General features: G+C 45.8%; 1 protein-coding gene across 9 annotated transcripts in view; it reads left to right on the top strand.

The window, feature by feature from the left end:
- Window positions 1-13828, top strand: part of STAG3 (STAG3 cohesin complex component) — a 165043-nt gene that overhangs the window by 21175 nt on the left and 130040 nt on the right. For 8 of the 9 annotated variants that reach the window (XM_075859212.1, XM_075859205.1, XM_075859204.1 and 5 more), the window contains exons 8-9: window positions 2676-2827; window positions 8978-9051. In XM_075859212.1, coding sequence (XP_075715327.1) covers window positions 2676-2827; window positions 8978-9051 — 226 coding nt within the window. The remainder of the gene's footprint in view (window positions 1-2675; window positions 2828-8977; window positions 9052-13828) is intronic. The other variant, XM_075859213.1, reaches the window with a different exon arrangement.

Raw genomic sequence — 13828 nt, forward strand, 5'->3', positions numbered from 1 at the left:
GGACACATCGACACCAGAGGCTTCAGTTGATTCTGCAGCAGCATCGGTGTTTGCAGGTAAGTCGATGTAGCTACTTACCTGCAAATGCTGATGCTGCTGCAGAATCATCTGTAGCCTCTGGTGCCGGCTCGTCTGACACGATGCAGGACCTGTGAGTGACGACACAGCGTGATCTCTCGAGAACACGCTGTGTCTGCACTGCCAGAAGCTGGGCGTTCTGAAGAGAAGTGGATGATACTGATTCGTCAGAACGCCCAGCTAGTAAAAGAAGTAAAAACGCCCCGATGTACGCACATAATACACGCCCAGTTGTACTTTTGCAAGCCTCATTTGCATAACTACAAAAATGGTCATAATCTACATTGCAGCGCCGATCTGCTGCAATAGGAGATAGGGGTTGCAAAATCTGGTGACAGAGCCTCTTTAATGATGTCCTATGCGTCCCCCAATGAAGCAACCAAGAAAATAGGGTTATTTTGTGCTCACTCTAAAATCATTCTAGTAGCTTTCATTGTCTGGGGAAACATCCGTCTCATTGTTCTGAGGTATGTTTGGGTTTTTTTTTCTTTGTTCTTTGGTGTTCTGATCTCTATTTTCTGTTGCTTCTCTTACTGCTCAGTCACAAACTGATTAGCTCTGGATCTGTGGGCTGTGTATAACCTACGTGGGATGAAGTAACTTTCTTCGTGGCAGCAGCTAGTACTCATGGGTTGACTTGTCCCCCAATAAACGCTACGACGGAGAGAGAATTTACGGTGATTACAAAGAAAGAAACTCTCTTTTCTCTGTGGGGAGGAACTTTATCCTTCCTCCCCTGATGCAGCTCCCGGCACACGGCTCCAGCAGACTCCTCTATAGTCTCCTCCGCAGCCAACGCTTGGATATCCTGACAGGACAAAGCACAAGGCTCCGTTAGGAAAGCCCTGTGGGCTGTACTGCCTCTTTTGCTCCCCACAGGACTAGCACTCCCCCCCCCCCCTTCCTAGCCAGTCCCTTTCAGGGCCGTATTTCATTTTATAATTTTTTTCCCCTACAAACAGTCAGACCCCTTGGCTGTTGCAATCTCTTTGCTTGTACTCGCTGTAAGGCAAAGTTCCCAAGCAGTCAGCCCAGTTCTCTGTTTGCTGTGTTTTGCCCCCAGACAGTCCAATCATTCATCCGAATGGCTTCGGTTTCTGCATCTCATGAAGGTCCGGTTTCTGCTCTATCGATTCTAACGTACCCTGGCCTTCTGCTCTCCGGTTAAGATTTTCTTGCGTGGCTAATTGCGCTGCCCCCCCCCCTCCCCTTCCACTGTCCCATTGCTCTCAGATCTTAATTTGGTCCTGGATGTTTTTCAGGTCTCCCTTTGAACAGCCTCCCTTTTATTCGAGGCCTCTGGGTCCTTTCCTAAGAGGTTGCATTTCTTGTGGCCATTACTTGTATCCTGAAAATTTCGGAGCTAGCTGCCCTATCCTCTATACCCTCCCTTCCTCGTGCTTAAAAAGGACAAGGTGGTATTACGGCCTGTTCTTTTCTGCCTTCCAGAACAAGGTGGACATAGGTCTCCACTTTTTCTGATAAGCTTCCCATCCTTGGGAGCAGTCTCTTATCACAGTCCTGATGTGGTTAGGGCTGCGCAGTTACCTTGCTGCTACTAAGATCTTCCGCTGGTCAGGCTATTATTCCTGAAGGTCCTCGCAAGAGTCTTTAGGCCTCTAAATCTACCAGTTGAATTGGGTCTATGATCACAAAATTCTATCCGTCCAAGGGCAAGGTTCCTCCCTTTCGGATAACTGCCACGCGGAGCTGTTACGGCATCTTGGGCGGTGCCGCATCAGGTGTCAACCGCTCAGGTCTACAAGGCTTTAGTTCTTAAGGGGGGTTTACACAGGACGATTATCGGGCAGACTAGCGTTAATAGAACGTTTGTTGCCGATAATTGCCCTGTGTAAACAGGAGAACGATCAGCAGATGGACGAGCAAACGCTCGATCATTGCTGGTCGTATCGTATTAAAAAAGTAGACGTGCTGCCGACAATGTATGGGGACGAGCGATCAGAGTAACGACCGCTCGTCCCCATCCGTAGCTCTGTGTGACAGGAGCAAGCGAGCACCGATCAACGATGTCTCATTGATCGGCGCTCGCTGCACAGGCCGAATGTCGGCCGGTGTAAAAGGGCTTTTACTTTCAGCAAATTCTACCAGGTTCATACCATGGCAACTGATATGAGCCCGGGACGCAAGATACTCCAAGCTGCTAGTCTTTTATTTTACCATCCTCTGGGACTGCTTTGTGTACTTCCCTTAAAATCCTTACCTCATATTTGGGGTACTTGGATCCCGACACCTTTTTTAGGAGTCCCTGCTGGATACAGACTTTATAGTAGTTTGGTTGAGTTTGTCCCAGGACGTTTTTGTTCCCTAGTTCACTTTTATTATGCGGGTCATATTTTCTCCTCCCACTGCTGATTGGCCTGTTGTCTGTAAGAGGGGTACGCCCGCATAGGAGGAGGCAACACTTATTTTTTATCCCAGTTTCCACTTCCTAGCGGCATATAACCACGGTGCTGTGTCCTCTAATGAATCCAATGAGAAGGATTTTACAGTGAGTACAAAAATCCAATTTTCTTCCTTTCTGTTTTCGTACTTGCTTTTAAACATCACTTTTTTTTTATATAATTTTTTCTTTCTAGCCATGAAACTGATGACCGCTTTAGTGAATGTAGCGAGGGACCTAAAACATCACCTAAACACGAGCCAGCGTCAGTTCAATGTGGAGAGAGCGAAGAGTCCAGAGAAAAGATCCTCAGAGAGGCTGGAGACGTTCGTTGAAAAGATGACCGAGGTGATTATGATAGAAGTAATGGGTATGCGTTTTCTGTGGTACAATTTTCCATTATCTAAAACCAAATATTTGTAAAATATGTGTGTGATTGGGCGACAAAGAATACTATGGGGTATATGCTTCTACCACTAGGAGGCGTACACTAAGCCAAAAGTGTTACCTCCTCCTACACAGCCTATCCCTTTCTGCAGATACTAATCCGTTTTAGCTTCGTGTTCGTAGGATGGAGAGTTCCCTGCTTTCTGCAGGTTCTGCGGTTTCCATTTTTTGTTTGTTGTTTTTCCTTGACCCATCCATTCAGATTTTGACATGGTCCGCTCCAAAGAGTGGAAGCTCCCGGACAGGTGTTTTACTCCACACGAACGCCTGGATCTGATGTTCCTTTCCTAAGGTGGACCGTTTCTCCATATGGTGGATCCTCATGTCTCCCGCCTGGTCAAGGCTGCCGCTCTTCCTATGCCCGTTGTCTTCGCCATGGTATTATGTATAGGGCCTCCCAGGATAATTTTGGGACTGTAGCCCACCAGCTATCCTACTCTGGAAAGTATCTCTGAGAAGCTTCTCTAGACGCAGGAAAGCTACTTACGCGCTCCATGACACTCAACTGTGTCTATCCACCACACTCTATGGCTAAAATCTTGGGCAGCGGTTCCAGCTTCCAAACGCTCACTTAAGGTACTCCTTCACTGGCTCTGGTCTCTTTGGTTTAAATTTGGACAAGCTCGTCTCGGAGGCTACCAGAGAGAGCTGCTAACATTTGCCTAAAAGTAGGCCCTGGTATTCGGCTCCACCAAGTAGTCTGGTTTTCATTCTTGTTGCTTCATTAGCCTTTGTTCCACGAGGAAGTCTACTCAGCCGGACCCTGCATCCTCAGCCCTCCAGGGATCGGACAGGACCACGTTTGCCTGAAGGCCGGCTTCCACTTTGGCCGGCTCCTCCTTTTTCAGGGCTATTGGATCAGACACATAGCTCTGCGAGGTAGTCTTTATGGGCTACAAAACTGAAATCACCTTCAGTTTTTTAGTCCCTGCTTTACCTCTCCAGAGCTTCTGCCTTTTTTCATGCTGTTGACTCTCTTCTTCCAGACCTAATCCTACTTGTTCCTCAGGAGAGGTTCCACCATTCCAATTTTTTAATGGTTCTTAAAAAAGAAGAGACTTTTCGCCCCATCTTGGACTTGAAGTGCCTTAAACGTTATGTCAAGGTAAAACGTTTTCAGATGGAGTCGCTGAGAATGGTTATGGCCTCCATGAAACCGTGCAAATTTCTCCCCTCAGTGGGTATCCAGGACGCCTACCTTCACATTCCGATTTATCTAGCCCACCACGCTTCCTTTGATTTGCAGTTCAGTCTCCAAACTATCTCAGTTTGTGGCTCTTTTGGTCTGCGACAGCTCCTCGTGTTTTCATGAAGATCCTCGGCACGGTCATTGTACTTTTATGGTCCAGGGTAATCTCGATAATTCCGCACATGTACGAGATCCTGGTCAAGGGCCCCTCTTCTAACTCCTGACAGTACAAGGTGTCTGGTCGCCAGAAAAAGTGGGCCTGTCCCTTCTCCATTGGACGCCCCTGCTGGTGCGTCTACCCTTTTTATATCCAGTCAGACAATGTCATGGCGGTCTCCTACCTGAACCATCAGGGCAGGACCGGCAGTTTAGCAGTGATATCGGAGTCTGCCAAAATACTTTCCGGCTCCTCCCTGCAGTCCACTTTCCAGGGGTGGACAACCGAATGGCCGATTTCCTCAGCTGAGAACGTCTAGATCCAGGGGAATAGTCTCCTCATCAGGACTCCTTCAACCAACTGCGCATTCAGGGGGGAATCCCAGACAAAAACCTGTTGCCATCAAGGTTTAAAATCACAAACTCTCCCGGTGTCTGACAACGATGCAGGACCCTCTGGCTTGTGCAGCTCTTGTCATTCCCTGGGCTCGTTTCAGCCTCCGGTACAGCCCCCCCCTACCACTTCTCACACGGATTGTCAGGCTAATCAAAGTGGAAGGCGTCCCAACAATCCTGGTGGACCCGGACTAGCCTCAGCGGGCATGGTACGCATTACCATAGGACCCAAGTCTTTTTCCGCTGGCGTGAGGAGCGTCATCCACTTTTCTATGTCCAGGATCTTGTCTTTTATTCAAGGTGGCTTGAACATCGGGTTTGGCCTTTAGCTCTCTTGAAGGGCAGGTCTCAGCCCTATACATCTTTTTTCGAAGACCTTTTGGTTCTAAACCAGATGTGCGAACATGTTTTAGGGGGTTGCCCATGCAGTCTCTTTGGTTTCTGGATCTTGTTCCCTCCCTCTGGAATTCTGTGTCGTCGGCGTAAGTCTCTGCTCACCCGTCCCCCCCCCCCCACGGGTCACAAGTGAGAAAAATCCTTTTCTCGCCCAGTTCATTAGAGAATACAACAATAACCCAGTTTCTTTTCTCAGTGTTTACTGGTCCTTGTGGGTGGTTTCTTGTTGCCTTTGGTTCTGACCCCGCACTTGGTTTCTTAGGGCCTGTTCGCATCAGCATTGCTTTTCCGTTCATGGGTTTCATTGCAGCTTTCCGTCTAAAGATCCCATCAACGGAAAGCCAAACGGAAGCTTAAGCTTATCATTGATCAATGGTAATGCTTCCGTTCAGTAAGGTTTCATTTTTTTTTTTTCAGAAATAATGGCGCGGTCTACTACGCTAATGTTTCATAGAAAAAAAACGGAAACCTTACTGAATGGAGACAAACGAAAGCCATTTGCAACAGAAGCATTCGCATTGAAATCAATGGTAATGCAAACGGAAGCTATGGTTTCCGTCTGTCTTTCCGTTCATGGGTTCCTCTGACTGAAAGCTGCAACGGAACCCGTGAACGGAACCCGGCGCTGATGTGAACGAGGCCTTACTAGTGTTTTTATCTAGTTTACTGTTGACGTGTCTGTTTCTGGCTCACCAACTGCTGCAAAAGAGGTATAGGCTGCGCAGGAGGACCTAACACTTATGGCTTAGTTTCCAACTTCTAGTAGCAGCACCGTATACCCCATGCTCTTCCGTGCCCCCTATTGTACTGGGCAAGGACAGGATGTATTGCAACAATCCATACCAATAATGTGTCAACCCAGAGAACTATTTGGCTTATGTTACCTTTTTTTTTTTTTTAATTTGTAGAATTCTATAGAGATCACTGGCGATGGGATAGAAGGATTGAGCTTTCCTTTAACTCCTGTCCCTTTTTAAGATGTACGCAGTTAGGGCAAAGTGGGAAAAAAAAGGGGGGTTATTTGTCAACAGCAACCAATTGGGTTGCAGGTTTTATTTTCCCACATGCTGTGGAAACCTGATAGCTGCAATCTTCTTGGTCACCGCATTTGTTTCTTTGCCCTAATTTTTTATAAATATCTTGTAGTGTTTGTTTTTTTTGCATGGGACTTTGCTATATTACACCTGACTTCCCCATGAATACCATGTTCAGCCGTAGGAGGGGCCCCCGGATTCTATATGATGGGATCTCATCCTGTTCTTGGCACTAGATATATTGATTCTGTCCAGTGCCATGTTACAGACGTCTGAATGTAGCCGTAAAGAGGAGTAAATCTATTTGCTGACCTTTTGAGCACGGTTTCAGCCATTTCTAGATACTGAGGATCGTTGAGGTTCTAGAGTTGACAAATTTCGTTACCCATCTCTAGTATTAGAGGGTAACTAAACGTTCAACAAACTTCTGACATGTCAGAAGTTTTGATTGGTGGGGGTCCGATCGCTGAGATCTCCACCAATCCCTAAAACGAAGTGGCAGAAGTGCTCGTGTGAACGCTCAGCCGCTACGTTTCTATTTGACTTTTTCCTAAAATTAGTGTAGAGGTGTACAGACTCAATAGAAATGATATAAGCCGAACAGAAACTAAGTGACACAGCTCTCACACGAGCACTTCTGCCGCTTAGTTTTAGCGATTTGTTGGTCTCAGTGGTCGGACCCCCACCCATCAAAACTTCTGACATGTCACTATGACATGTCAGAAGTTTGTTGAACGTTTAGTTACCCTTTAAAGGGGTTGTCTGGTCATGGGGCGGTTTTTCATACTGATGACTTATCCACATGATAGGTCATCAGTATATGATCAGTGGGGGTCCGACACCCAGACCCCCGCACCGATCAGCTGCCTCCGACATCGGGAGTTATACAGTGTTCGGTGCCGGAAGCAGAAGGCTCCGTACACCGTATAGTGGCCGTGCTGGGTTACTGCAGCTCTGCTCCTATTTACTTGAATAGGAGCAGAGCTGCAGCCCAGCCGTTATACAGCGGTCGGAGCCTTCTGGTGCCGGAGGTAGCCGGAACATCTGATCGGTGCGGGTGTCAGACCCCCACGATCATATGCTGGACAGACAACCCCTTTAAAGAATTACAAATTCGTCTTTTACTTCTCGGTAAGTCACCGATCGAGAATCTCAGTGGTGGAGACACTCCTATATAGCCGGGTTCCTGTACGGCATATTAAGAGGCGGTCACATGGCTGTAAACTGGTACATATGGCAGCGACATTATACAATCAATGAGTTACTTTATATAAATGTCACGTTTGCCCACACGGTATGATGATTCACTTTTATAAGAAAGTTGGCCAATTCCCATTCTCCTCCAGAATCCGTATCTTTTGCTTCCCTGCAAGGAATATTAAAAGCGCATATGCAAGAGCCTGAAAATGAATATTCATGAGCCTGACACTCCATCATTACGGGCAGATTAGTGTTTGTCACGTCTTTCACTGCTGATGTTACGTGGATTACAGAATTTACAGCAACCTTCTAGGAAAGTTCTTCTATAAATACGACATTTACATTCAACTACGTTAGTGAAAAGGAAGACACGGCACCAGTTTGATTCATCTGTGGAAAGTTGGAATCCGTGAGCTTTGCTTTATGAAGTCCTTTTGTAACTCGATCGCATTTACAATAAAATTCCTTAAATATGGACCAGGCAGTGCCAAATGATCATTTGTTTTGGATGATCAGACGGCCATAAAGTGTATAAAATCTGTAAGAATGGAAAGCTTCACAACGAATGAAGTGTTCGCGCAGAATACAGTGTCATTTTTTCTTTAGAAGAATTTCCTATTTTGTTCTACTGCTGGAAATAATTATTGTGGCAACCTGGTTATGCGGTTTCGCTTCAGGACCGCTTCTCTTTTTAAAAAAAATACATGTAAAGTAAAAGTCAGAGTTATCCGGCATCCTCTGGATCTTTAAGGTGCGGGATCAGAAATTCTGAACATATAGTTTTTGTATGCACTTGGCTGCTGCCTGGCGTTCTGTAGCCGGTCTGGGTCATTTATCGGCTCCCCGCTGCTGCCATGACTGATGTTCATCCACCAAAGTGACATATAATGCCAGCTGGAGAGCTGAGAGATTCAGTGGCGTGGCTGATTGGAAGCTGCCAACGCAACCGAGTGATTATTCGCCCTAGTCTTGGTAATCCATCATAGGACCATTCTTGTTGCATGCTGGAGTGAATTTTACATATAATTTACATATAATTACAGGAAAAACTCCATCCAAATTTAGTTTTTTTTTTTATAACCAGCTCAGTTTTCAGGGTTCGGGCTCCTCCACACGTAACGGAATTGCTGCGTATTTTCTGTCCGGAATTGCAGATGGAAAATACACAGCAGAATACCGTAGCAGCAAAGTGGGTGAGAATGTACAAATATCATCCACACGCTGCCTAAAAATTCAGTCCTGAAATTGACCTGCGGTGCTGATTTTTCGTTCCGTATCAGGTCAATTTTTGCTGGGGAAAGTGGACTGGATTTTGCTGCGTTTTATTCAGGTCTGTGAGATGGTGACGATATCTCTGGAAAACGCAGCAAAATCCGCACTATTTTCTACAGTAAAAAACTGCAGGAAACGGTGAGGTTTTTCCGCAGCGGATTGTCTGCTCGTTTAAGGTGTGGACAAGCCCTATTTTTCTGCTTTGTGTATTAGACCATTGCAGTCTAGGTAATAATTGATTCCGGACATTTCCATTTCTTATGATCACACGTAGGGATTTGCTGCGATCGTGCTCATCTTTTGTATGTCTCATAATGTACATTGGCATAGCTGTAGACAGTCCTTACACATGATGCCCATTATAGAAGCCCGGGTATTCCATAACTTCTTTGTACCTACTCTGCACAGATGCACTCCAACCTGGAAGACATTGGTAATATGATGAATGGCTTATTCAAAGGCGTCTTTGTGCATCGTTATCGGTGAGTTAACCTTTTATATACCTTTTCGTTCCTTGCCTAACGTTGGGCGTTTAGTGTCGTTGAATGTATAAGTCGGTATGGGGTAATCTTCTAACTCGCCCTAGTGGTGACTGCAGGCAACCAGGAGGTTTTCATGTAACTGTATGGAGGCATTTTATTTAGACTGGCATTTCATGTGCCAGTCTAAATAGTTGTAAAAGTGTAACACATTGTTGCTGCTTTCGGTTAGGCCGTGCACCACAATTGTGGTGTAACAACCATGGCCATGCGCCATCCATTCCACCCCACTTTGGCCATAATTAAAAACTTCCCTCATCGGTCTTTCCTCCCGTCTGGCTCCCTCATCACACCAGTGCGGCTCTTACAAGGTCCTGAGGCCGTGCATTGTCCGGGCCTCATGTGACGCAGAACTTTCAACGCCATCAGTGCTGCCTCTGATACAATGTACGGATGCTGCCCGGTGTCCGTGCGTTGTATGAGCCGCGTGGAGTTAGAAGTTGACACGAGGAGCAGTGAGGTGAGAGTCATTTTTATTTTTTTTCATAATTACATTTTTTTTGTATTTCAGCGGTCCAATGGGGGCAGGGGGAAGTCTGATTGGTGGAGGCCTTGCTCACATAGAGTGAGATCTGCGCCAGCTAAAACAACAATTTGGCCATCGTGTTTATATTTTATTTATTTTGTTGGGGTTCACTGCTCAGTATAACTAATATGATAACTTTATTCTATGGATTGTTACGATTGTGACTATACCATATTTTTCTAGTTTTTCTTTTTTCGTTATCAAAGATTTTTATTTTGAAAATATAACAATATATAAACATTTCACGTTTTTTGCAAAAAAATAGAAATGTGCACGCAGTGCAATACATTAAGTGAAGTTTCATAGTATAACAACAATATGTAATATATACAGTGAAGGAAATAAGTATTTGATCCCTTGCTGATTTTGTAAGTTTGCCCACTGTCAAAGTCATGAACAGTCTAGAATTTTTAGGCTAGGTTAATTTTACCAGTGAGAGATAGATTATATAAAAAAAACAGAAAATCACATAGTCAAAATGATATATATTTATTTGCATTGTGCACAGAGAAATAAGTATTTGATCCCCTACCAACCATTAAGAGTTCAGCCTCCTCCAGACCAGTTACACGCTCCAAATCAACTTGGTGCCTGCATTAAAGACAGCTGTCTTACATGGTCACCTGTATAAAAGACTCCTGTCCACAGACTCAATTCATCAGTCTGACTCTAACCTCTACAACATGGGCAAGACCAAAGAGCTTTCTAAGGATGTCAGGGACAAGATCATAGACCTGCACAAGGCTGGAATGGGCTACAAAACCATAAGTAAGACGCTGGGTGAGAAGGAGACAACTGTTGGTGCAATAGTAAGAAAATGGAAGACATACAAAATGACTGTCAATCGACATCGATCTGGGGCTCCATGTAAAATCTCACCTCGTGGGGTATCCTTGATCCTGAGGAAGGTGAGAGCTCAGCCGAAAACTACACGGGGGGAACTTGTTAATGATCTCAAGGCAGCTGGGACCACAGTCACCAAGAAAACCATTGGTAACACATTACGCCATAATGGATTAAAATCCTGCAGTGCCCGCAAGGTCCCCCTGCTCAAGAAGGCACATGTACAGGCCCGTCTGAAGTTTGCAAATGAACATCTGGATGATTCTGAGAGTGATTGGGAGAAGGTGCTGTGGTCAGATGAGACTAAAATTGAGCTCTTTGGCATTAACTCAAACGGCCGTGTTTGGAGGAAGAGAAATGCTGCCTATGACCCAAAGAACACCGTCCCCACTGTCAAGCATGGAGGTGGAAACATTATGTTTTGGGGGTGTTTCTCTGCTAAGGGCACAGGACTACTTCACCGCATCAATGGGAGAATGGATGGAGCCATGTACCGTCAAATCCTGAGTGACAACCTCCTTCCCTCCACCAGGACATTAAAAATTGCTCGTGGCTGGGTCTTCCAGCACGACAATGACCCGAAACATACAGCCAAGGCAACAAAGGAGTGGCTCAAAAAGAAGCACATTAAGGTCATGGAGTGGCCTAGCCGGTCTCCATACCTTAATCCCATAGAAAACTTATGGAGGGAGCTGAAGATCAGAGTTGCCAAGCGACAGCCTCGAAATCTTAATGATTTACAGATGATCTGCAAAGAGGAGTGGGCCAAAATTCCATCTAACGTGTGCAAACCTCATCATCAACTACAAAAAACGTCTGACTGCTGTGCTTGCCAACAAGGGTTTTGCCACCAAGTATTAAGTCTTGTTTGCCAAAGGGATCAAATACTTATATTTATTTGCATTGTGCACAGAGAAATATCTAATTTTGACAATGTGATTTTCTCTTTTTTTTTTTTATATAACCTATCTCTCACTGGTAAAATTAACCTAGCCTAAAAATTCTAGACTGTTCATGACTTTGACAGTGGGCAAACTTACAAAATCAGCAAGGGATCAAATACTTATTTCCTTCACTGTATATGTGTATGTGTGTGTGTGTGTATATGTGTGTGTATATATATATATATATATATATATGAACATCCGTAGGAGGTAGCCGCCCACCTATCAGAATTGAGTGATAAGAGGGATATAACGGCAATAACTGTACCATGTTCGCATCAAAACCGTGCAATAGTCAGGGAGACCGCCCCCCCCCAGTAAAGTGAGAAGTGGCACATATAAGAGCACTTTTAAATGTATGGACACACAACACATAACACCAGACAACAAAGGGGAAAGACATACAGACAAAGCGCCTCAGTTAGGCTATATAATTCGTTCAGAACATTCCATCCAGCCAGAGAGGTAGATCAGCACCATCCCGGAATCCAGACCACACCGCCCAAGTTTGGACGAAGAGCCCTGATTTGCCCCTATCAGCGGACAGCAACTCCTCCATCCTCATAATCCCGTTCACCTCCGTCACCCATTCCGTCAGCGACTTCCAGTGACGAGGTATCACCGTTTTCGCCGCTGTCAAGAAATGTCGAAGGATCCCCTTTTTGAGGTGTGGGAATGATCCAGGAACCATAGAAAGCAAGCCTATGGAAGCCGAGGTCGGAACCTCAGTATGGAAAAGCTTGTTGCCTAGATCAAAAATCTTTCCCCAAAAGGGACGTAGCATGGGACAGTCCCACCAAATATGCAACATAGTTCCAGGAGCTCCCCCACACCTCCAACAATCAGCAGACACATCAGGATATATCCTATGTAACAGGGTCGAACAACGGTACCACCTGCTAAGTATTTTGTAGTTCTTCTCCTGGGCAAAACAAGACATCGGTAACTTATGGGCTAAAAAGAAAGCGGTACCCCACTCCTCTTCAGAGTGTCTAACCCCCATTTCCTCGTCCCATGCAGCATTGAAGGACAATTGAGAAAAATAAAATTTTGGCAGGATCCCATGTAAGTAGGACAACACGTGAGACGGGGCTGTGGGCAAGGGCAAGTAGAGTTCCAGAGGAGTCTTATCCTGTAGTAATACCAGACAGTCACCCATGGAAGAGAGATAGGACCGCAACTGCAAATAGGACCACCAGATTGACCGTCTCCCCGGGCAGGCAGCAGATACAGCAGTCATTAGCAACATGGCACCGTCCGGAGTAAGGGTCTCAGGCAACCATCCACCGTCCCCTCTCTCCCAACAGAGGAATGTATCAACACCCTCCACCGGAGGGAAGGAAGGGTTATCGAATAGAGGAGTCAAGGGACCCGGGCGATGAACAAGGCCCGTAGTACCCAGTATCCGTTCCCATACCATGAGAAACTGACGTGTGAGGAAAGGTAGAGAAAGAGTTTGTCTCTGAAGGACTGACAGCCACGGCAGAGAGGATCATGCGAGAGGAGACAGCCTTTTCAATGCGCACCCATTGCTTACCTGTCTCCGAATGGAACCAATCCACTACTCTCATAATCATCGCAGCTTGATGGTATTGTTTAAAGCCTGGGAGACCCGCGCCCCCGTCTACTTTTGGCCGGCTAAGGACAGCAAACCGGATACGAGGCTTAGAGGAGCCCCACACAAACTTGGTTATGGCCCTATGTAAAACCTGGAAAAAACTGGATGGTACGGCAATAGGGACGGTCTGGAAGATATATAGAAATTTGGGCAAGATATCCATTTTAACCGCATTGATACGCCCAAACCACGACATGCGGTTCCCGCCGTATTCCGCCAATTCCTTCAGGGTACGCTGTAGAATGGGCGTATAATTCAAAGCATACAGATCTGACTGTTGCGTGGAGACATGTACCCCTAGGTATTTTAAGGACGTAGATTGCCACTTGAACGGAAAAACCTGAGCGAGATGGGCAGCCAGAGGTTGATCCAAAGAGATATTCAAGGCCTCCGGTTTAGAGTAATTGACTTTAAAATTACTTAAATGACCAAAGCGCTAAAACTCCTCCGTCAAAGATGGCAAAGAAATCATGGGAGTTGTGATGTATACCAGGAGGTTATCCGCGTATAACGCCATTTTATGATGCTGTGAGCCAACGCGTATACCATTAATATTAGGCTTGTTCCGCAGTGCCACGGCCAGGTGTTCCATGACCAAAACATACAAAAGAGGCGAAAGTGGGCACCCCTGTCTCGTGCCATTAGCAATAGACCGAGGATCAGATAACAGTCCGTTGACACGAACTCGAGCTGTAGGTCTATGGTATAACGCCATTATCCTATCCACCGTAGTGGTGCCAAGGCCAACCTGCGTCAGAACACTGCGGAGGAACACTCCATGCACTCTGT

This window comes from Rhinoderma darwinii, chromosome 3, assembly GCF_050947455.1.
Source record: "Rhinoderma darwinii isolate aRhiDar2 chromosome 3, aRhiDar2.hap1, whole genome shotgun sequence".
Taxonomy (NCBI): domain Eukaryota; kingdom Metazoa; phylum Chordata; class Amphibia; order Anura; family Rhinodermatidae; genus Rhinoderma; species Rhinoderma darwinii.